Source organism: Anneissia japonica, unplaced genomic scaffold (assembly GCF_011630105.1).
Source record: "Anneissia japonica isolate Jap-2015-1 unplaced genomic scaffold, ASM1163010v1 scaffold287718_len389476_cov179, whole genome shotgun sequence".
NCBI lineage: Eukaryota > Metazoa > Echinodermata > Crinoidea > Comatulida > Comatulidae > Anneissia > Anneissia japonica.
In genome coordinates, this window is record NW_022702098.1 from 278,865 (window position 1) to 300,564 (window position 21,700).

Sequence of the window (21,700 nt, forward strand, 5' to 3'; positions counted from 1 at the left end):
TAAGAAGTCAAACAAAGTTCTGTATCTGTCTCAAAAATAAAATATTTATTGTACTAGTACTTTCGACCATAGGTCATCATCAGGTATACATATATATACATATATGTATATATATATATATATAATTAAACATTAATCTTAATAGCAGCTACTTACGGCGGAAGAATTTGTCTGTGACTTCTCTCTTGAATTGCTTCAGGACTAATGGCACTCTCTTCTGAATGATGTCGCTCCTGGTTGGCAGTGTCATGTTGAAGATCTGGACGCGTTGGAGTGGAAGGTCCATAATGATGTCAATAGTGCGTTCTTTCTTAGCCTTCAGAAAAATAAGTACAACATTGGATTGGATTGGATTTATTCGGTGCAAACACCAAGGATAGCCCACGAAAGTCTAGAAGAAGACTTATTTCCAGTGGGGTCCTTCTGGTGGTGATTAGGCAGTACACCGGGAGGCAATCCCCTACTCTTTTCCGAAGAGACTGCGTTCTTTAACGTGCACATGGGCCATAATGCACACGGGACCAGCGGCTTAAACGTCTCATCCGAAAGACGGTGCGCTATTGTATTTCAGCCCTCTAGCTGAAACACAAGGAGAGGCAGCGATGGGAATTGAACCGGGGAAATAGAGATCTCCACGGTTCAGCACACACACAGCGGCTACCACCAGATTAGCTGACTGAGCTAGCTGCTCTCTCTTGAGCTAGTTGCTCTCTCACAACATTCAGTCAATATTAAGCAATTTTTATTAGTTTTACTTTCTCTGGGGTATGGTTTTATGTTAAACAGTGACAGATCAAGCACCCTTCACACATTCTTTGTTTTTATATAAAACAATGAACACAAAAAGCGAAGAGAACTCATCTTTTCTCATTCTTGTGATAAATGCCTGAGCAATCTCATCAAAACATCGAGACAACCAACCAGTGGTTTTATTATTTTATTATTATTGATGATGATGATGATGATGATAATGATGATTTTTACTTACTTGCAGAGTAATGTTAATGGTGTGGTTACTAGTGGACAGTTTAGGGATGCGAGTGATGTCCAGGTCTTCAATCAGCCACATGTTGTTCAATATCACTGGAAGCTTCATTCGTACATCACTAGTAAACTAAAAAAAAAAACATGAAATCAAAGATACATGTAGTAGAAACACAAGATAGCGTTGAAAAAAAATGTTCCACCGAAATGCATGGTGGGAATACAAACAATGGGGCACCACATAGGGCTGGATCTAAAAATCTTCTGCCAAACTTGCATCACGGTGAATAAATAACCTCTTTTGGTGGCCCGTTTGGCGATGGTAGAAATTTGTTGCCACCCATAAGATACAAACAAGTAGGCATAAATAAATAAAAAGCATAAAATAACAGACACGAATGGCAGAATCGTATGACTGGACTCTGATTAGCGATAAAGTTTCCATCATGAGTGGAAAGAGAAGTGCGCCGCGTATGCCTGGACTTACTTAGCAACAGAAGGGCACCCTGTACGTCTGGATGTGAACTGGATAAATGTGTGTAAATTTGCTATATTTAAAACTTAAATGCGCCGCTTACGACTGGATTTGCGTAAAAGATGTGACGTATATCTGCATCACTTTTGCTATGCGAGTGCTCTATCTTGTATTTCTAGTATCTTTGATGAAATCACCGATAAATACAATTCATAAAATTGATCAATGAAAACTAAATTTATATTAAAAACTGCTTCCACATTGACTTATTTTATGCATGGTAGGAGGGGAATTTTGACAGCGGGGCAGCGGAATAATTGACAGTGGGGTGGGGGATGTGAAAGTAATACATATTTCTATATTAAGCAAAAATATACATGGAAAGCAACAGCACCCTCAATTGACAAGTATTTAAAAGGAAGTCAATATTACGTTCTGTAGCCACTGTGGAACTTCAGCCCAGGTGATCTCGAATGTTCTGTTCCTGAAGGTTATGTTGCGAACGCTGTTTACCATGACAAAGAATTCACGGGTAGGGTACAAGATCTTTCCGTCGGTGATGTTGTAAGAATAATTCTTGGGCAGACCCCATTCCATTGTGAAGTTAACCTGATGGAAAAAATAGAGTGCTATGATTAGTTCAACTCACACAACTTAAGACATAACTACCTTAAGAGTTGTAAACAATAAACAGTATACTTTATGTTAATACATTATGCAGGTGTATACATATACAAACAACACTGAATGAAGTCAAATGTATTCCATTTTTGTAAGTTATGTTTTATAATGTTCAATATTTTATGGCTTTTTTCTTATTTTATATTTAATGTTCAAAGTTAATCAAATTCCTTGTGAAAATTAACTGACTTTCCAAAAAATTATAGAAAAATAGGCTTACTGACCTCTGACCTGTTTATAGCCATAACCTTGCATGTGATGTTGCAGAACCAATCAGGAACGTCAGAGCGTCTGATGGTCAGGTTGAATTTTTCCTCAGGTTTGTCGAGGGTGAAGTTCAAAGTAAATAGAGTTTCTGGTGAATATCCTCCAAAAGTACGTACAGTCAATAAACGGTTCTGAAATTATCAACCAAAAGTAAAATATATCTTATATTATTAACGTAATAAATTTTCAATATTTATTATATTTAGTGGGGGGGGGGGGGTAGGAGGAATCCTATATCTACTTGCCATATGTTATTTTACTTAGAAGCACTGATAATTATACAATAACATGCAATGCAATAATTGATATTTTAATAGGTGGTTGTTGAAGCACGACATTTGAAATTAAGAGACGTACGGTTATGTTGGTTGTGGTGGTTGGTGTGCTGTACTCAAAGATGATGCGTTCAGAGCTGTTCACACCACGCATGGCGTAGATATTCCAAGATGATGATCCGACCAATGGGCGGAATGGAGCCTTGCGGACACCCAGGCGTGGCACGTAGGTCATATTCGAGCATAACTGAGTACTGCCGTTGAATGCTTGGAAGCATGAGGATGTCTATAAAAAAAAATATTAAAATTGTAATATATAATGATAAGTTTAAATTGTTGATATTCACCTTTGACTTTTGACTTTCATGACATCACTTATGACTTTAAATAATTTTAACAGTTTTATTATTTCGAATTTAATACTATTTTAACTGGTTTAACACTTTGATGTATATATTGCAAGTAGAGAATATCAATTTCAAGGATGAAATAAAGCAATTTTTATACCTCTTTAGTCTGAGAAACTTACATTTGTGATGTTGTTGGTGAAGGATCCATTGATGATGGTAAAGTTGTCACATGGGCAATCCATTTTGCTGGTGAATGTGTACAATGTGTGACTGGAGAACAAAGTAAAATATATAAACAAGTCAAAAATTGAAAAAAATTTATAATTTAAAACTTTTTATTAAAATCAGTCATTCAGTGAGCCAGTCAGTCTGCAAAACACATTACTGTAATAACCATTCAAACAGTTAACATTTACTCCTACTGGTCTCCAAAAATGTTAAGTTCAATTGCTTAATTCTCAATCTTACTTAAGGCTGAAGACATTGAAGTAGTCATTCTTCTGGTTCTCAATATCAAGTCGGAGCTTCTTCTGTCCAAAGCTGTAGACAACCTCAGACTCGACGGGCAGGGTGAAGTTCATGGTGGTGTTCATTGCAACACCTGTCTTGATAAGGGTACAGTCAATTCCCATCTTGCTGACTACATTCAAGGCCATTCTGCAAAAGAAGAGATAACAAATTGATGACAAATCGTATATTCGTATATGTCTTAAAGAGCACACATCAAAAAAAGCGTCACATGTCTGTGTTTCCGTTATTATGTTCCTATAAAAGCATATATCTGTTCAATCAGGTATGTATTTACGAAATAAACCTTATATTAATAATGTATATATACTGTATGTGTCATTTCAAACTTATAATGGAGTATCTTGTCAAGTTGTCAGACACATGTTTACGAGGATGTAACAAGCGTTTTTGGCACCCAGAGCAAGATTGGAAATGGCGCCCTCTCCAGCTCGGGGGTTCTTTGTTCTAAGCTCATGTTATGGTGGTTGTTAATTGATCTTCGGAATTTAGAAACTCTAAGACTGGTAAAACTTTTGTACAGTCTTTTTTTAACCCCCTTCAGTTCGGTGGCCCAGGCATGTACCATCTTCTGCAAACCTGTAGTTATGCCCTGCAGGTTTAGTAAAGAATCATATAGTAATTAATGGACATTTATATACTGCGAATTATCCCAGCACGATTAGCATGTATTTCTTTACTTGCAGTTTCTTTTATTCTTGCATACTACACCATCTGGATTAAGAATTATTCTGGTTTATTTATTCACATCATTTAAAGATTTTTTATACAAACCTTGGCTTGATTTTGATGTTGCTGGCGATGTCAGTTGGGTTCTTGCTGAGCATGAATGGTGTCACCCTCATCATGACCTCACCCTCAAGGGTTACGATGGATGCCATGGTGATGTTGAGAGACAGTGGCATACCGCAGATTGTAGGTACTTGTCGTTGGTAGTCAAGCAGAAGCATTCCTGGTTTAAATCAAATTAAGTTACAATGAACCAAAAAATCTAATTTGGATTTTTTTTTGTGAAGCACACCATGAAAAAACCCATAGAGTCTTTCTTGTGTTAATTTGGCAGTACATTGAGAGACAGTCCACAGCAATTTTCCTAAGAATGTACTTTTTTTTTATCAAATGTGCACGTCTGCCATAATTTACATAGAATCAGCAAATTTAAAAGTATCATTTGACAGACAGTGCACTACTGCACACTTGCATTTCAGCATTCCAGTATTAACATTATAAGACGAGAAGCAATGGAATTTAACCAGGAATTAAAGATCTGGAACAAATGTCCATGGTTAGAGTGCACACGCAGTGATATCCACCAGTTTAGTCGAGTGAGTTAAGCTGCTTTCTTTAAGCTAATTTTTTGTAACAACAACTTTGACAGTTATATTTCAAAGAAATTCTACGCTTCTTACCCTTGTTCCAGTTGAAGGTCTGTGGTTCACGCAGTTGGGTCTCAAGATCCTTGAAGTTAGTTCTGATCTTACCCTCGGTCAAGATGGATTTGAAGAACTCCTTGTTGAATGCTTCATAGCTCATTTCCTGTCCAAAGATCTTGAACCAGGTGTATCCCTGGGACGGTTCTGGCTCACTGGTGAATGGTTTTACCTAGAGATAAGATCGGATCAGGTTAAGCTAGAAGGAAGTAACCAGAAGGGTTGTTAGTCATTAGCAAAACTAATTTTTAACCCAATTCATCCTTAATCTGTCTGCAAATGTAAACATTCTAAACTCTCTATTCTTTACTGGCTGAGATCAGTAGATTCACCAGAACGGATCTCGCTTAAGATTTTCTCTGGAAAGTGTTACTGATGACGTCTAACGTAAACTTTACCTTTTGTTTAATCATTTCCTCTAGAGATTCTCCAGTGATGCTGCGGGTGGATCTCTTCAAGAAGTTCATGAGGTTGGTCCTCTTGTACCAGAATCCTTCTGGTGCAAACATCTTCTCCAGAACATTGGTGAGTCCCTCTGCACGGTAGCCAAACTGAAAAAAAGTTTTAAACAATTTTAGACTCTCAAAATCATGTAGTATTATCTTTCAGGTAATTTTTTTCTTTTTTAATGAGAAAAAATATTCACAAATTACTTTTTATGTACTTTATATGGTTCTGTTATTATTGAAAAGGTCAAATTAATTTTCTTATGTAACATATTACATTCTTGTAATGAAGGCTGATAAACAATGACAATTTATACAAAAGATAAGTACTGCAGTAGCAACTTTTTACTAACACAATTTATTGACACACTCAATTGTCTCTCAATAAATTTTGTTAGTGAAAAGAAGGTACTACTGCACTTCATCTATTTATATTTCATGTTACTAACTAATACAGTTCCAACTTCATAATTATTTATAATATCTTTAACAAATTTATGATATATAATATGTAGCATAATGTCTGTCTAGAGCTAAATAAACTTAATATAAATAATTATTAACAATTATTTACATTTTAGTTGAAAAATATTATATAAAAAAAATCTTATTTATAAAAGATGAATATTAGGATTTCATAGTAAGTCTAATATGTGTTTTAAGTTTGTTGATAACTTATTTAATCAAAGTTTAATTTTTTTTACCAAGATTTTATTCTATACAGTTTTTATTTTTTTCAAGGAATTCTTACTTCAAAAACATCTAATGACTTTCCAAGGATGTTGAGGTTAAGCTTGGTGTTGGCTGAGCGTGGGAGCAAGTTGCCAGGGGTGAAAATTGTGTTCATCTCTATGGTACCACCAGCTTGGAAATCATCTGATAAAAATAAATATATTGAATAATTATTGTATCACTGCAATTTTTTCAAGGGAGCATAATTAATTTTAAGAAGTAATAACTGTCGAAATATGATGCATTAATGAAATAGGTTAATTGGGCCTTACTGAAACAGTTAATCAATCAATTAATCAGTTAATCAATCAATCAATCACACTGATTAATAAACCAATTCATTTATCCACATAGCCAATAGCCTGTATGTGCTAAACAATGCTTTTAAAAATGAGAACGATGATAATTATTGTTATTACATCTATGTTTTATATTTATTTTAGTGCTACATAAATATAAAAAATTTAAAAAAAATTATTTCAGTACAATAACACGGGAAGGGCGGTTTGGCGCAGCGATCTTTATTCAGGTTCTGAAGTTGTTGACGATGGTTAGAACCACACGCTGACCATACTTAGTTACCGCACTTGCACTGTTGGCGGGCATTGAAGTGGCTCCACACCATGTTTTAGCCCTAGGGGTGAATATTTCATGGCTCATTAATTAATTGAACAGTCTGTGGCCGCCTCTCGTCAACATTGACAGCCACATCAGGCCTGATACATCAAAATAATGCCATGTGTACAAACAAAAATTTGATCAAGCCAGAGGTAAGCTGAAGACTTCTACTGCATTTGAAAGAGGAAATGGAACCAAATTTCCTAACTTCCGAGAAGACGAATGAAAGCAAACAATGTTTCTGTAACATCTAGCGAAAGGGTTTTATGCAACAGTAGAAAGAATGAGACAAAAATTACCATTGAATACACTAATTTGACGGTTTTTGGAGTAGAATGGTCCATCATTGTACAACTTGGTCGTCTCAATGGCATACTTAGCTGCTTTGATCCTATGGTAAAAAAATAAAAATAAAGAAAACATAAAGATAAGAAATTTAAATGTATATATTTCATAATTGTTTTCGTCTAATAAAATTAAACAATTAATTCATTTTAGATTAAGCTTCATTACCGTAACCTAAAAATGAAACAAAAAACAATATTTACATTATGTTTGGCACTATCACATTTCAATTTGTGTTTTTAAAGTTCACTTTTATTCTGATTGTCTTCTAAATAAGTAAAAACAATTTTGTATCTCAATTTGCATAGGCAAAATAAAAGTATCTTGTATTTTGTGAATTAAAAGATAAGTATTTATATGTAATATATAAAACATAATAAATACACAGTAAAAATATACTACTTATATTTTTATAAATAAAATAAATGAATACTTGATACATTATTATATTTTAAAGCTCTGTCCTGACTTTGACAAAAGCTGTTGTATGCCCATATATAGTCATGATGTGCCTATATTATGGTCATGATGTGATGTCATCATGACCATATTTATGTATGTCACATGATTTTTCAAACCAAATTTGAGAGTCTGCACAGGGTGACATCACATCACAACCATATATAGGCACTAAATGACTATATATGGGCATACAACTGGGCTTACACTTACAATTTCTTCTTGCATGGGTCTTCACTCTTGGCAAGATTCATGAGATGGGAGGAGACGAACGTACGGAACTGTTTGCTGGTCTCATTCTTCAGGTTCTCAGCAAATGAGACCAGGAGTGTTGGGCGTGGCTGGCACTCCATGGCAACCAGGTAACAGATGATGCGGAGTTCCTCATCAGAGAATGGATCTCGCATGATTGGAAGTAAGGAGGACAGAACCTGAACAGATAAATATATTTCATGTAAAGCAAAAGAATTATGTATTAAGACAATTACAGAATGTACGTGCATGTTATTATATATCCAACAATAGAAAATATACTTAATAATTATTGCAAAGCAGTAAACTGTCACAACCCCAGAACCCAGACTTCCTCTCTCTTTGGAATTCATCGATTCATGGAATTGTTTTTAAGAGGGGAAAATTTAACCTTGAAATCTGAAGTCATTAAAAGACACACATAGGCCAATTAATGTAATAAGAATGAGAAAGTTTACCTGACCGTTTTCAAGAGGGATAAAACCTTGAATTCTGAAGAAATTAAGTCATAGCAAGACAACTTAGAAATCGGGAAAGCTCATTTCCCCCATTTAGGAATAAAAATTTTCCCAGGGGAGAAACCTGATCTCCTCTTGCTAGGGGTTTTTTGGAAACATTTTGAACACCCCCCCACCCCAAAAAAAAAAATTTGAACCCAGTGCCTCGAGGAAAGTAATACAAGGCCAATGCAATCAACTACCTTCTTTGGCTCTTTTGGAGCAATTTTGCGCATAGCGTGGACGGCTGCAACACGGATTCCCAATCTGTTTTTGGGGTCCTCAACAATCTTGGTCAATTCAAAGACATGATCACGAAGACCGGCATTTCCCATGGAGTTAATGCACATTAGTTTGACCTCTGTCTCTCGGATTTCTTTGACGCGCTTCACAGTGGCATCATCGTAGGTGCTGTCAATCTTCAATTTACCATTGACGGAAATAATTTTCTGAAAAAATATATAAGAAAAATATGAAAATTTATGTACATAAAATAACAAAAAAATACATTAGGCTTTATTCACAAAATTCAAAAACAAAGATTGTAATTCTGTATTTTAATCATTTATTCTCACTCAAGATCTAATGACACACCATTTACAGAATAAGTGTTATGAGCTTTTTTGTTGTTTTTTATGACTTTCAAAAGGATTTGAACCCAAGTTCCCGTGACTGAACAGCTATAGCGCCATTTCAAATATAATTAAAAACTGAATTATAACATGAAATTTTTGTAGTGCAAAGATTTGCTTTAATGACAAATACATACATTACAGGGGCGAAAATGTCATGTTGGGTTGTCAATTAAAAAATCAGCTCCCATAAAAATTGTCTCTGTAGGAATTATCTATTGTAAAAATTTACACAGAAGTTATTTACAAACTTATGAAGTCTTAAATCTGTGAGTGCTTAGAGCCTTTAATAATATAGAGAACAGAAGAAGAGAAATAATAAAAGGAAGGAGGGGAGAAGGAGAATAAGAATGAAGGAATGCGAAAGAGAGATTTGAAAAATAAGACGACGACGTAGATGAGGAAGAGTAAAATTATTGAAAAGGAAAAGAGGAGGAAATCATGATTTTAATTAATAAAGGGAGTATAAAGTAGCAAAGACTTTTTCCACACAAATTTTCTCTGACACAAAACTGTTGTATGCCCATCATAGTCATGATGTGCCTATATATGGTCATGATGTGATGTCATCATGACCATATTTAGGCATGTCACATGTTTTTGTCAAATTAAATTTGATAGTCTGGACAGGACTTAAAATATAATCATACTCTCACTGTTCATTGAGAATATTTGAAAAGCATACAGTGTGAAAAGGAAGTTAATTTTTGCATTGGGTGTTCAAAATAAATAATTTTTCAAAGTTTACCTGGCTGAGAGTCTCAAAAACATCAAATTCAGTTGGATCAACGATGTCGGTGTAGATGTCCTCGCAGCGGCTGAAAGCAACAACATACTTTGTTGGGCAGTAACGCTTCTCGTTGCAGAATTCACCGACAAGGTTTCCGAGGGTCAGCCAGCAGGCACGGCGGGCTCGGATCATTTCCATCATTTCAGTGCGGGACATTTCGTAAGTGAGGTTCCATTTCTCATTACGGCAGATATCCTGGAATGTTGAAAATTGAAACCGAAAAAAATTTCTGATTATGAACTAATAACATATGGTATGAAATATTTAGCTACAAATTACTCTCTCCACAAAATTAAAATAATAATAAATAATAATAATAAATAATAATAATAATAATAATAATAATAAAAATTGTTGATTTATAGATTTGTTGAGACCTTAACATAAACATGAAAACAAAAGTACAAAAAGAAAGAAATACTTAATCTAACCCTAAAGACATACAAATCTAAAAATAGTTGGCTGTAGACTCCAGGAGCTCATCCATCCTTATTTTCATAAAGTGACACACAATTTCTATTTGATTATAATTTGCACAGGGTTTCAAATTTTGATTTCTGTTGGCATTTCTATGTTTAATCACTTTATTTCTAATGTTTGTTTTTATTAGCAGATTTAATTTTAAATTAAAATTTTGATTTTCTGTTGGTATTTCTATGTTCAATCACTTTATCTCTAATGTTTGTTTTTTTAGCCGATTTAATATTGATTTAAAATTAAATTAAATAATATATCATGATTTACTGACCAATACGTTGTCAATCATAATCTCGGTGGGTTTCTTGGTGAAGGTGAGCTTAGTCAAGAACTTTTCAGCTTCCTTGAACTTAATGTTCTCTTCAAGGATCTTCACCTTCATCAATTTGGTGACCTCTTCAGTTCCGATCAATGGCAGAGCCTCAAGGAGCCACTCTCTACAAGAGAGAATAAAATTAATATATCAATGCTAATCAGTGGCAGATTTAGGTGCCACCCCTGTTGAAAAGTGAGGCCACAAATTAACAGCTTCACTCCAATTTATAAAATTATTAAATATTTGTAAATAGAGTACTTACTTCTTCTGTTCAATTAACTCGTACTTCTCCCAGATCTGGAATAGAGTGTCATAGTCGGCAAGACGAAGGACATTGACGAGGTGGATGAAATGGCTAGGAGCATCGATGGCCATTGATTCCTGGACGGTCTCTTTCAGTTGCTCAAGGAAGAATTCAACCTAGATAATGCGGAAGAACATTTTGATAAAGTATTAATAATTGAAGATCAGTCTCTCATAGAGGTAAATTGCCAGTGTGAAACAATAAACAACAACTACACTTTATATTAAGATAAAATGAGTTGAAGAGAGAAAAAGAAATCCAAAAAATATAAAGAGAAAGATTAGAAAAAAAAAGGGTTAAGTAGGGATAGAAGAAAAAAGTGAAGAAACACTGGATGAAGAGTACAAGGAGTATTAGAGAGAAATGATGAAGAGAATAAAGATGAAAGAGGAAAAGGGAGGAAAAAGATAACATTATTGGAGTAAAAAGAGAAGGAAGATAAAGTCAAAAGAGGAAATAGGGGATTAGAAATTAAAAAGATTAGATTATTAAGAAGAAAGAAAAGAAGTTGGATGGGGAAGGAGAAATTAACAGAAGTGGAAGAAGAGGAGAAATAGCACAGGAAGAATTATAGGGGAGGATGAAATAGAAAACAACAAAGACGATGAAGTACAACAGTTGAAAGAGGAAGAAAACAGAAGATATGGAGGATGGAGAAAGATGAAGAGGGAAAATTAGAATGAAAGGAAGGAGGAAAAAGAAGGAATATATAGAGGAGATGAATATTCATTACCTTTGGAATAATGTCAGCTGATGATGATTTCATCAGCTTGGGGAAAGTGTGGAAGATTCCGCCAAAGCTCTTCTTTTCAATGGTGATCTCTGGAACAACATCCGTCGTCTTAGTGACATTGACGAGCACAAGGCTCTGGCTGTGAAAGCGAAAGAAAATAATCATTAATAAATAGATACTGATACTGCATTTTTATACTGCAAATAAAACCTTTTACATAATAATTATTTAACACTAGGTTATTAGTGGCCCTGTTGAGGTTCTGTCATATGTTCTGATTTGTATTTAATTCCCATGAAACATATCGTTGGCAAAATAATGGTAAAGCTGGGAGTACAGATGAGAATACATCATTGAAATTTTGTCTGTCAGGCAATGTTTGATCAAACTTTATCTAATGACATAGACTCAAATTTCGAAAAAATTTACTACAGTGCTTTGTAGAGCAAAAATGTTTTATAGTACTTTAAGCCGATTTTACGCTAAAAGTATTTATTTGCCCAAATCAAAAGCATTGGTTCATATGCATGCACTTTTGCATTTGTATTGAAGTTTTTCGCTTTAGGGATATCAGTAGTTCAAACTGTTTCAACTTTTTGCAAGCGAAAAATTGCTCAGCCAATGAGAGCTCAGGAAGTAAACCAACACTTTCAATTTGCGCGAATAAATTTGCCTAGTGTAAAACCAGCTTTAGGTTTACTTACTTGACAAGAGTTCTAGCTGAGCCACCTTCAATTGAATATGGATAGAAGACGTAGAGTCCGTGAACTAATACTGAATCAATGATGAAGTTGGTACGAGAACCAGTGACGTTGTAGTGGAAGGTAGCCATTGATTTCAGGGAAGATGTCTGCCAAGTGGAAAAAGAATATTGGTATTAAAATATAAATGAAAAATAATTCCCAACTGTAATAAATCTATCCAAATGGATGCAAATGCCTCTCTTTGACTGTGGTTGGCATCAGTGAATGAATCATATAGTGGATATATCTAAAATAGGGGGTGCCCAGGCAAGTGCAGTTACTTTCACATACAGAGGGTCTGTTCACCTCAACCCTAAAGACCTGGCCTACTACATACAATTGGATAATACTGTCCTTACCTTGGTGTCTTCGCAAGCAATGCAAGTCTTGGTCTCGGCCCGAGTATCCAACTTGGTGGGTGTGTAGGTGCAGTTAGTGAAGTCGCGTACCTTAGTGATATTCATCATGAGAATCTCGTCAATGTTGCGTCGCTTCTCGATTTGGTACATTGTATCACAAATACCGGAGATTCCTTCCTATAACAGTAAAAGATAGTATTGATGAACTGACTATTCATCGCAGTCTTTCTGAGATATAGCCTGACACTGTGTCAATGACAACCTTTGCCAAGGCGGACCTTAAACCAGTGCTGTCACGGAAATTATGGCAGTTTTAATCTTTGACCATCTTCTGACGTACCTCATATCTGGAGAAGACTGTTGAATCTTCATCATCTTCCAAGCGGAGGATGAAAATGTTCAAGATACCCCTCTTGATGTTCAAGGTCCATTCTGTCTCATTGGTTGGAGCAAAGACCTCTGTCACCTAGGAACAGGAAAACAAAAAGCGATAAAGAAAAACAATTGTTCAGTTACCATCTTGTGAAAAAGAACATTTTGTTTATTGTATGTGAAACATCAAAGGAGTAGCAAACAAAAAATAATTTCTTTGATTGTTTAGATATGAGAAATAATTTACGATGAGTTTTGTCAGGATTCTTAACATTTATTAATCTTGATAAAAAAAAATATTTTTTACACAAGCAAAAAGCAAGAAAAGATATAATTGTTAAAAATTCTAGTGTGAATATACTAAGTAAAAGTTCCACAATAAAGAAAGGAATTAAGTGATGACAGATGCTGGAGGTTAGAGTTCAACTTAATGTATTTGAAAGAAAAAGAATAGTCAGCAGTTTCATTATCTGTGCAAAGAAGATTAAATTAAATTTGTTCATTTGTAGAAAATAATTGTTGGACTGTCCCAAACTTAGCCCAATATCTGACAGGTGCTTGTAATGTTATCTTTAAATGATCAAGAGGACAGTTTACACAGCTATTAAAAACCTTATATTGAACAAATTCATAACTTCATAGATAGGGCCTATCATTATCACACCTCCAAGGCCAAGCGAACCCTGGGAGGCCAAGGAATCTACACATAATGCACACAAGACATCAAGATAATCACGCTGTTTACTTCAATTAATGAGATCTGATGATGATAATCATGACAAATATCACAACATGGTCCCCAGTCTGTGTGTTTACTGACCGTAGATTAAAGATAGTTCTGTACTCATTGAACGTAGGGAATGAGCTGTATAGGAAGCCATTGTACTAATACAAGCCTCTGCATTGCATGGTAAGGTCCCCAGTATGTTTCAACGTAGGTCAGTTCCTTGTCCAAGGACAGAAGCAAAATGTACACCAAGCGTTGAGGTTGAGAACCCACAAGGCAACGCAAATGCTGAGCCAAGCGATTTTCACCCAAGCATCTTCTGACAGTCCTTCAACACTGGCATTTTTATCTATAATGCATATGATAGACAGTCTTCCCTCCTTTGAATTATCTGTGATGTAATCGGTGGCGATAAAGGAGCTTGCCTCCCCCCCCCCAACCACCAACCCACCCAGGTGGAAAAAATTCATGATCTGCCACACACTTACCATTGAAATAATTAGGAATGCAAAGTGTTGTACTTACTGTATTACGTATCACAACTAAGTTGTGAACTATATTCTATTTGCATTGCAAATAATTAGAGGAACGGTACATACAGTATGTACTTAAACATTTTTCCAATGACTAATTTGTAGTGGAATACTTTAGTATCTCCAATAAGTATTGGAATGCTGTACCTATTTCCCAATTGATTAGTGGAAAAAAGCACTTGACTACAGCTGCTATATAATTATTTTCGAATATGTACAGTACAATACTGTATATTTAAAGGTGAGTCGAATGGCCGAGCGATTAGCAGAGCCGCTGCAACCTACAGCCATAATATCGACGTTGCTTCCAACAGCACGCTCGTCTATGCTTCTGGTGGCAGAACAAGTCTTCTCGGATAAGGACTATAAACTGCAGGCCCAGTGTATACAATGGCTCATGTGCACTATTATAAAGAACCCAGTACATCTTTCGAGACGAGTAGGTGGATACTGGTACAGGCAGCCCCTGTGGTGGACAGGCAGCCCCTGTGGTACCAGCGTTGCTGGTACCGGGTACACAGACACGAAGGGACCCTTTAGGGGCGAAGAAAGTCACTGATCGAGTTCCTAGTCCACATATTAAGCGCCATGAGCATTTTGTTTGATGGATACTGACTCTATATAAAACTACACTATTATTATTCCTATGAAGTGCAATAAGTTCTGTAATTAATTTTATAAAGAAATATAGTGGAATAAATGATTACTGGACTTTATACATATATCAATGGTTATTGGAAACTACTGTACATACACTTCCTAATGATAAATGAAATAAGTACTTGACTTACATTTCCCAATGAGTAGTGGAACTCAATTCTGTTGGTAAGCTGCAGCTTCAGGTTTTCTGACATGCTAGATTCATTGACGGTGAAGTTGGTGGGGAACACAGTTCCATTAACTTCAAGAAGTTGTGGTTCGACCAGCTGTGGGTGTAAACAAATTTCTTATCATACTCAAAAAACTAGGCAAAGGAAAGTACTGCTCCTATTATTTAAGTCGCATCAAAATAGATAGGTGAAGAATATGCTTATGGTTTGATCGCAACCACTAAGATATTAGAGAATCGTACCAAAGAATATTATTATCATTAGTATCATAAAAACTCATTCAAAAAGAATGTTGGGCCCCTCATAATTGGAAGATTTTCTAATTAGCCTTAAAATTTAAATATTGTAAGTTTCAAAGTAACAATCATAACAACAAAATAACTTCTTTAAAAATTTATATTGAAATTTTTTAAACAGTTTTAAAATCTGATCATTAAACAAAATTTGTTGAAAGATAATTTTCTACACATATCAAATCCCTATATGGCATCCATCTGCTGCCTGTGTGAGGGCAGTATTGCATTTTGTCATTGCCTACCCAGAATACATGAGCTTCATACTGTTTTAATAATAATACATTACCTGTAAGAAGGCTCGCTTGTTGATACCTTCCGTCATGAATGTGATGTTGACAAATGTATTGAGTTTGTGACCCTGGAATTCTTTGCCGCTCTGAGGGAAACCCGAGAGGACGATTGTTTCATACTTGTACAGGTAACTCTTTTTAGCCTCAAAGCGAGTTTCATACTCTGTAATCAAGAAAAAAGATCAGGCTCAAAAGTAAAATTAATCTATTACAATTTAACAAATTCAAAAAAATCATTAAAAAATTTTTTTTCCAGTGTAGCGTAAAATTAAATTGACACTCACCCCTTGACTGCTGTCGTGGCAAGTAGATGGTTTCGGCTGTAAAATAAATGAATAAAAAGTATATTACAATGATAAATAATATGAACAAAATTTTGGTTGTCTGTTTTGTTTGATATTATTAGCGTTAATGTGAATTTATTATATAAACATATTCGATAAAATTCAAACTTACTATCTCTATCCCTAGAACATTTTGGTTCAAGTAATGTTATGCAGAAATCACTCAAAACAGTAAGTGCGCACAAACTTTTATTAGCGTGCCATTTACTGGTGGGATTTTTCTTATTTAATTACTTCTACAAATGTAAACATTTTACTGCAAGTCATATAAAATAATAATAAAAATTGAATATATATATAGTATAAAGAAATATTTATATTATTTTTATTATTACTATTATTATTATTATTAACATATTATTAAACTATATAATAAACAATGAAAAATAATTAAGAGATATGATACAGAAATTTTATGTAAACTACAATGTACTTTACAGGCTTGAAGTTATGCAGAACTTTAGCCTATATTTTCAAAAATAATGTTCCATCTGGAATGCCTATACAGTAGGTCTATAAAATCTTATATTAATTTATTAATAGTAGAGTTCTCCCTCTACTTAAGCATACTCCAATTAAAGACCACATTTCTAGTGTCCCATATTAACAAGTTTTTTTTTAAAATTATTATTCCAATTCGAGAAAGCTGTAAAAACCCTGGCCCTAAAAAGAGGTCTTTAATTGGAGGAAGACCTATACTTAATAAATAAATTACTGAATAAGTTTTCCCACTTACCGCAAGCCACAGCTACGCACAATGCTAGGATAAATGCTTTCATACTGCCGGGATTGTCCACTCAGTCCCCACAAAAAACTTAGTGAGGCCTGATGTGCTCCAGCAGGACTTTTATAGGCTTCCAGCTGGAAATCATTGAATAAACAATGTCAACTCCACATTATCCTTGTCCATTGCCCATCTCTGATTGGCTCAAAGTAAGCAAACAGACAAATGGGCTGGCTGCTATTGGCTTCTGGGATATGAGGTGATCAGCGATGACATCATAATAGTTTTGAAACTTGTTGATGAGGAAGAGCTATATTTTGGAGGTGGGGATTTCTGTTGTTGAACTATTTCAAGTTTTAATCTAAGAGGTGATATGAGGCCATTTTTTTTGGAGATACAAAGTCTTGTTCATGTTTGTGTATGGCACAGGTCTCTTATACACATCTAGATGTGTATAAGAGACAGCAAACGTCTTGAGTTTGTGACCCTGGAATTCTTTGCCGCTCTGAGGGAAACCCGAGAGGACGATTGTTTCATACTTGTACAGGTAACTCTTTTTAGCCTCAAAGCGAGTTTCATACTCTGTAATCTACTCACCTTGATAGGGTAAGGTTGCAGGTTCAATCCCGCCCAACACTTTTTTCATACAACTGATATAAAGGAACTTTTCGTTGTGCTATGCTTGATATGATTTTATATATATATATATATATATATATATATATATTCTTTTTTATATATTTATTTGTTATGTAATCAATACAACCAATCTAGTAGCAATACTTGCATAATTAAATGACTGGCCTTCAAGCTAAAACAGAATTAAATTAATAATAATTTGTAATGTGAATGAAGAAAAAAGATTCTCATATTTTTTATTTGACAGAACTTTGCACATGCATGGTGACATTTTCATTTTTTCTTCAACTTCCCTTTACTCATTTATTTCAGCTTCATAGGGTAAACATTAAAAAAATAGAAAGTATAGTTTAGAATTAATTCATCCACATGATGTGAGCTAAGAACAAGAAGAATAAACAACAATTAGCAATTAGGTTTAGTTTTAAATTGGAAGGGGATTTGGCAAGTAATATCAAATCAGGGAGGCCCTCCCTGCAAAAATGACGGCTAGAGAATGAATCAGACTTGATCTTTGATGAGAGGCCTTGAAAAATGTACCTGATGACACCTATACACTGTCATTCCAGGATATAGAAGCCAGTAACTTAAGGGAACAACAACAAAACTTAATCTTATTTATGATTACTGAAAAAGACAAGGCCTTGACATACACAATCAAAGCTTAGGCCCTAACTGCAAAATGTAATGGAATCCAAGAATTAAATCATGTGTTATATAACTGACCAACAACACTTAAGGCCATAGTCTTGGTGAATGACCACAGTAATTAACCACTTTTAAGGTGCCTGGATGGTGACTCAAAAATGATTTTATATTAAACATAATATATATGAAAATAATTTTATTATTAGAATTTATCCAATCCTAAATTGAGATTGCAATAAAGGTTCGCATATACTGCTTTTTGTCTTGTTTTTTAATTGTTCTTGTATTTTTGCAGTGATGAAGTGTAATAAATAAATAAATAAATAAATAAATAAATAAATCAATATTTATTTTTAAACCTAGTTTTAATAAATATAAATATAAGTTGTGTTTTCACCACTATATTTACACTGCGTAGCTGTCTCCAGCACAATCGTGAAGGCGTCCCAATCTGACCAACCAATCAGAATTGTAGACACCTTTTGGAAATAGCATGTAACGATTTTAATGAAACCGCTGACACTGAGGGCGCTACAGAGTGTAGGCCTATATAAGTATGCACTGGTCAAGCGCCAGTAGTTTTGGGATGTCATAATCTCATAATTTGTTGTGAATTTTTTTTTTTTTTGCATATTAAGTAAGGAGTGTAAAGTTTGCTTAATACCATAAAATTACTGACTTTGCATGTGTGCAAATTTTTTTTTGTCTTTTTAATGATTTCCTGCCCTGGATAAAATCCGGAAACTCCTAACCCATTTACAATGATCAAGTAAGTCATTCTATTTTTTTTTTTTATTGTAACCCATCTTTCGGTTTTCAGAGTTTTATTACATAAAGTTTCAGTTACGAGTATTAGTGTGATTTATCATTCTACAAGGAGTCTTTACCCTTAAAAAATGTTGATTGAAAGATTTTTTTTTTGTCTTTTTAATGATTTCCTGTTCTGGATAAAATTTGGAAACTCCCACCCTGTTTAGCACGATCAAGTAAGCCATCAAATGCAAATGGCAAAGCAATAAATGTATGAAATCCATATTGTATTTTCATATGATGCTAAACTAGTTCTAGTGCTTTGGTTATATTGCTATGTATTATATTGTAAGGTGAGATTGTGTTCTTTCTGTCTTGTGTGCTTTTTAAAAAAATTTATATATCGTATATTACTAAAAGTTAAACTTTTCTAAGTCAACCTTATTTTTTACATGTGAGTCTTACGGCTGAGCGGTTAAGGCAGGTGCGACATAATATAGGTGCTGGTTCGAAAGGCACGCTCGCCAATGGTTCTGGAGGTGGAAAAAGTCTTCTCGGATATAGGACTATAAACCGCAGGCCCAGTGTACACCTTTGGCTCCTGTGCACTATAAAGAACCTATCTTTCAATACGAGTAGGGGGTTACCCCGGTGTACTTGTCCATCTCACAGCCTCTGCCACTGCGGACTAGACAGCGTGCCTTCATGGTCTGCGCATCACATAATGGGACCTTAGGGTAGAAGTAAGTTGTAGGAAAGAGTAGTCCACATCTGTCGCCCGAAACCTTCAACTGTGCAATTGGTCTTCCACCTGGAAGACGACGCTAAATTGTGCTTTCCATTAATAATCTGTAAGTCAAATTTTATCTAAGTGGAATAATTGTTAAATGCCATTTTGGATTTGACAAGTTCAACTTTATATTATAGGCCCCACAATGAGAAGATGTAACCACTTTTGTGTTAAGCTTTATGGCACATGGTTAACTCCATGAAATGTGATTTTTCTTCGTTTTTATTTTAATAATATATAAACAAATAAATGTTAAAATGATATTATGTGTGATTGCTGATGTAATAACACAAAGCCTTGACTTTGGATTTGTTAGGATTACTTCATTAGTATTAGGAAGTCCAAAAGAATTAAATCCAGGGTTACTGACCAACTGAATAGACTGTGATAATTCCATGCTGCTGGACTACAGCCAGGGGTTGGATGGATGAATTTTGTTGGTGTAAACACCAAGAATAACTACAACAACAACACCAACAAGAATATAATTAATTAAAAAAAATAATAGTAATATTAGTAATAGTGATAACAGTAATAATATTAATGACAATAAATAAAAAAAATCCGAAAGACAATAATAAATCCCAATAACTTTAAATGGTTGTAATCAAAAACTACCTCAGCCACACCATGGAAAATATGGTCCGCTCATGATGTGGGTAACAATAAAACAATAACGTGGTAAAAATAATAACAATAAAAAACAACAATGATGGCAACAACAACACCAACAAGAATATAATTAATTAAAAAAAATAATAGTAATATTAGTAATAGTGATAACAGTAATAATATTTAAATGACAATAAATAAAAAAAAACAATTTAATAAAAATAAAATAAAAAAATAAAATATAACATTAGTAAATTATTACATAATTATTCTTTTTAATACAACCAGGTCTAATGACAATAAATAAAAAATAATTTAATAAAAAACAAAATAATAAAAATAATAAAACATTAGTAAATTTTTACATAATTATTCTTTTCAATACATCCAGGTCATATTGAAACATATTATGAAAATGTTATTTGTGACAGTAATATTGACCCATATACTTTTATGTAAACACTTTGATAAACCGTGTCCCCGGCCCATCAGTGCTATCTGCAAACAGCTAAAGTAAACGACTCATTATCGTTACTTTTGATTGTCTGCGATCTGTGAGAACACACTCCAGCGCCACGTATCCTAAGCATGATTTCTGTAAATAGAAAATCATCTTTCAATCACGGGTACTGAAGTGGTGCAAATTCCAACATTTGAATTACTTATTGTGTATACTGTAATTCCTATAAGACCATCCCCCCACCCCCAAACCACCCTCTTGAACACAAATTTGGGCCAATTTTGAGGGGTGCATGGTGTAGGTTTTTACCTGGGTCATCCTCTTTTTAATCAAAAGGGAATTATTCAGCATTGAATGCCTTATAGCTAATATTTGTCTTTTTTTTTGGAGAATTTGTAAATGTCAGCTAAAGCTACTCATTGAAAACTATTTAAGATTTATATGCCTATCGTAACTTCCTACATATTCCAGGGAAATGCTTCTGGACCGTCACCATACTGTACACCTAGATTAACCCTTAATACTTGATCCCATAATTATCAAATTCAATATGTTCTAATTTAATGTTTGATGGGGTTTTTAGATTTGTTTACACTATTATATATTTATAACCCTGATAAAAATCTGCAGATTTTCCAAAATGTGCTAAGTGCATTTGATTAATCTCTGCAAATGGCTTCAATTATATTATTATTACCTTGATTGCCCAAATCAAGCCAATATATTACCAGATAAACCTCAACAATTAACACTTATCTGAAAGGGCTTATTATTGAATAGCTTTTGCGATAATGTGACAACGAAGATAGATGCTGAGAAAATGGATATTTGATGGGGGTCATTAGTGCATAAAATGTTTCAGTTAACTTTCAACTACAAAAGCTGAAGTAGATCTATATTGTAAACATTACAGTGTAATGCGATAAGCAAGCTCAACACAATAGCAGGTTGCTGTAACATTTTTTTTTTTGTTTACTTTGATAGTTTAGATA

The 21,700-nt window shown here is 34.3% G+C and overlaps 1 protein-coding gene across 1 annotated transcript in view; it reads right to left on the reverse strand.

The window, feature by feature from the left end:
- Positions 1–16,952, reverse strand: part of LOC117103779 (vitellogenin-1-like) — a 21,778-nt gene extending 4,826 nt beyond the window's left edge. The window contains exons 1-25 of the mRNA XM_033244398.1: positions 16,822–16,952; positions 16,026–16,061; positions 15,738–15,904; positions 15,117–15,251; positions 13,034–13,159; positions 12,694–12,870; positions 12,296–12,441; positions 11,592–11,730; positions 10,817–10,974; positions 10,510–10,675; positions 9,720–9,956; positions 8,543–8,788; positions 7,804–8,021; positions 7,086–7,177; positions 6,188–6,312; positions 5,389–5,541; positions 4,970–5,162; positions 4,335–4,512; positions 3,501–3,689; positions 3,212–3,302; positions 2,765–2,968; positions 2,365–2,538; positions 1,892–2,068; positions 989–1,114; positions 157–316 (exon numbers count right to left, since the gene is read on the reverse strand). Of these exons, the coding sequence (XP_033100289.1) occupies positions 157–316; positions 989–1,114; positions 1,892–2,068; positions 2,365–2,538; positions 2,765–2,968; positions 3,212–3,302; positions 3,501–3,689; positions 4,335–4,512; positions 4,970–5,162; positions 5,389–5,541; positions 6,188–6,312; positions 7,086–7,177; positions 7,804–8,021; positions 8,543–8,788; positions 9,720–9,956; positions 10,510–10,675; positions 10,817–10,974; positions 11,592–11,730; positions 12,296–12,441; positions 12,694–12,870; positions 13,034–13,159; positions 15,117–15,251; positions 15,738–15,904; positions 16,026–16,061; positions 16,822–16,864 (3,856 nt within the window). The 5' untranslated portion in view covers positions 16,865–16,952. The remainder of the gene's footprint in view (positions 1–156; positions 317–988; positions 1,115–1,891; positions 2,069–2,364; positions 2,539–2,764; positions 2,969–3,211; positions 3,303–3,500; positions 3,690–4,334; positions 4,513–4,969; positions 5,163–5,388; positions 5,542–6,187; positions 6,313–7,085; positions 7,178–7,803; positions 8,022–8,542; positions 8,789–9,719; positions 9,957–10,509; positions 10,676–10,816; positions 10,975–11,591; positions 11,731–12,295; positions 12,442–12,693; positions 12,871–13,033; positions 13,160–15,116; positions 15,252–15,737; positions 15,905–16,025; positions 16,062–16,821) is intronic.
- Between the last annotated feature and the right edge of the window lie 4,748 nt (positions 16,953–21,700).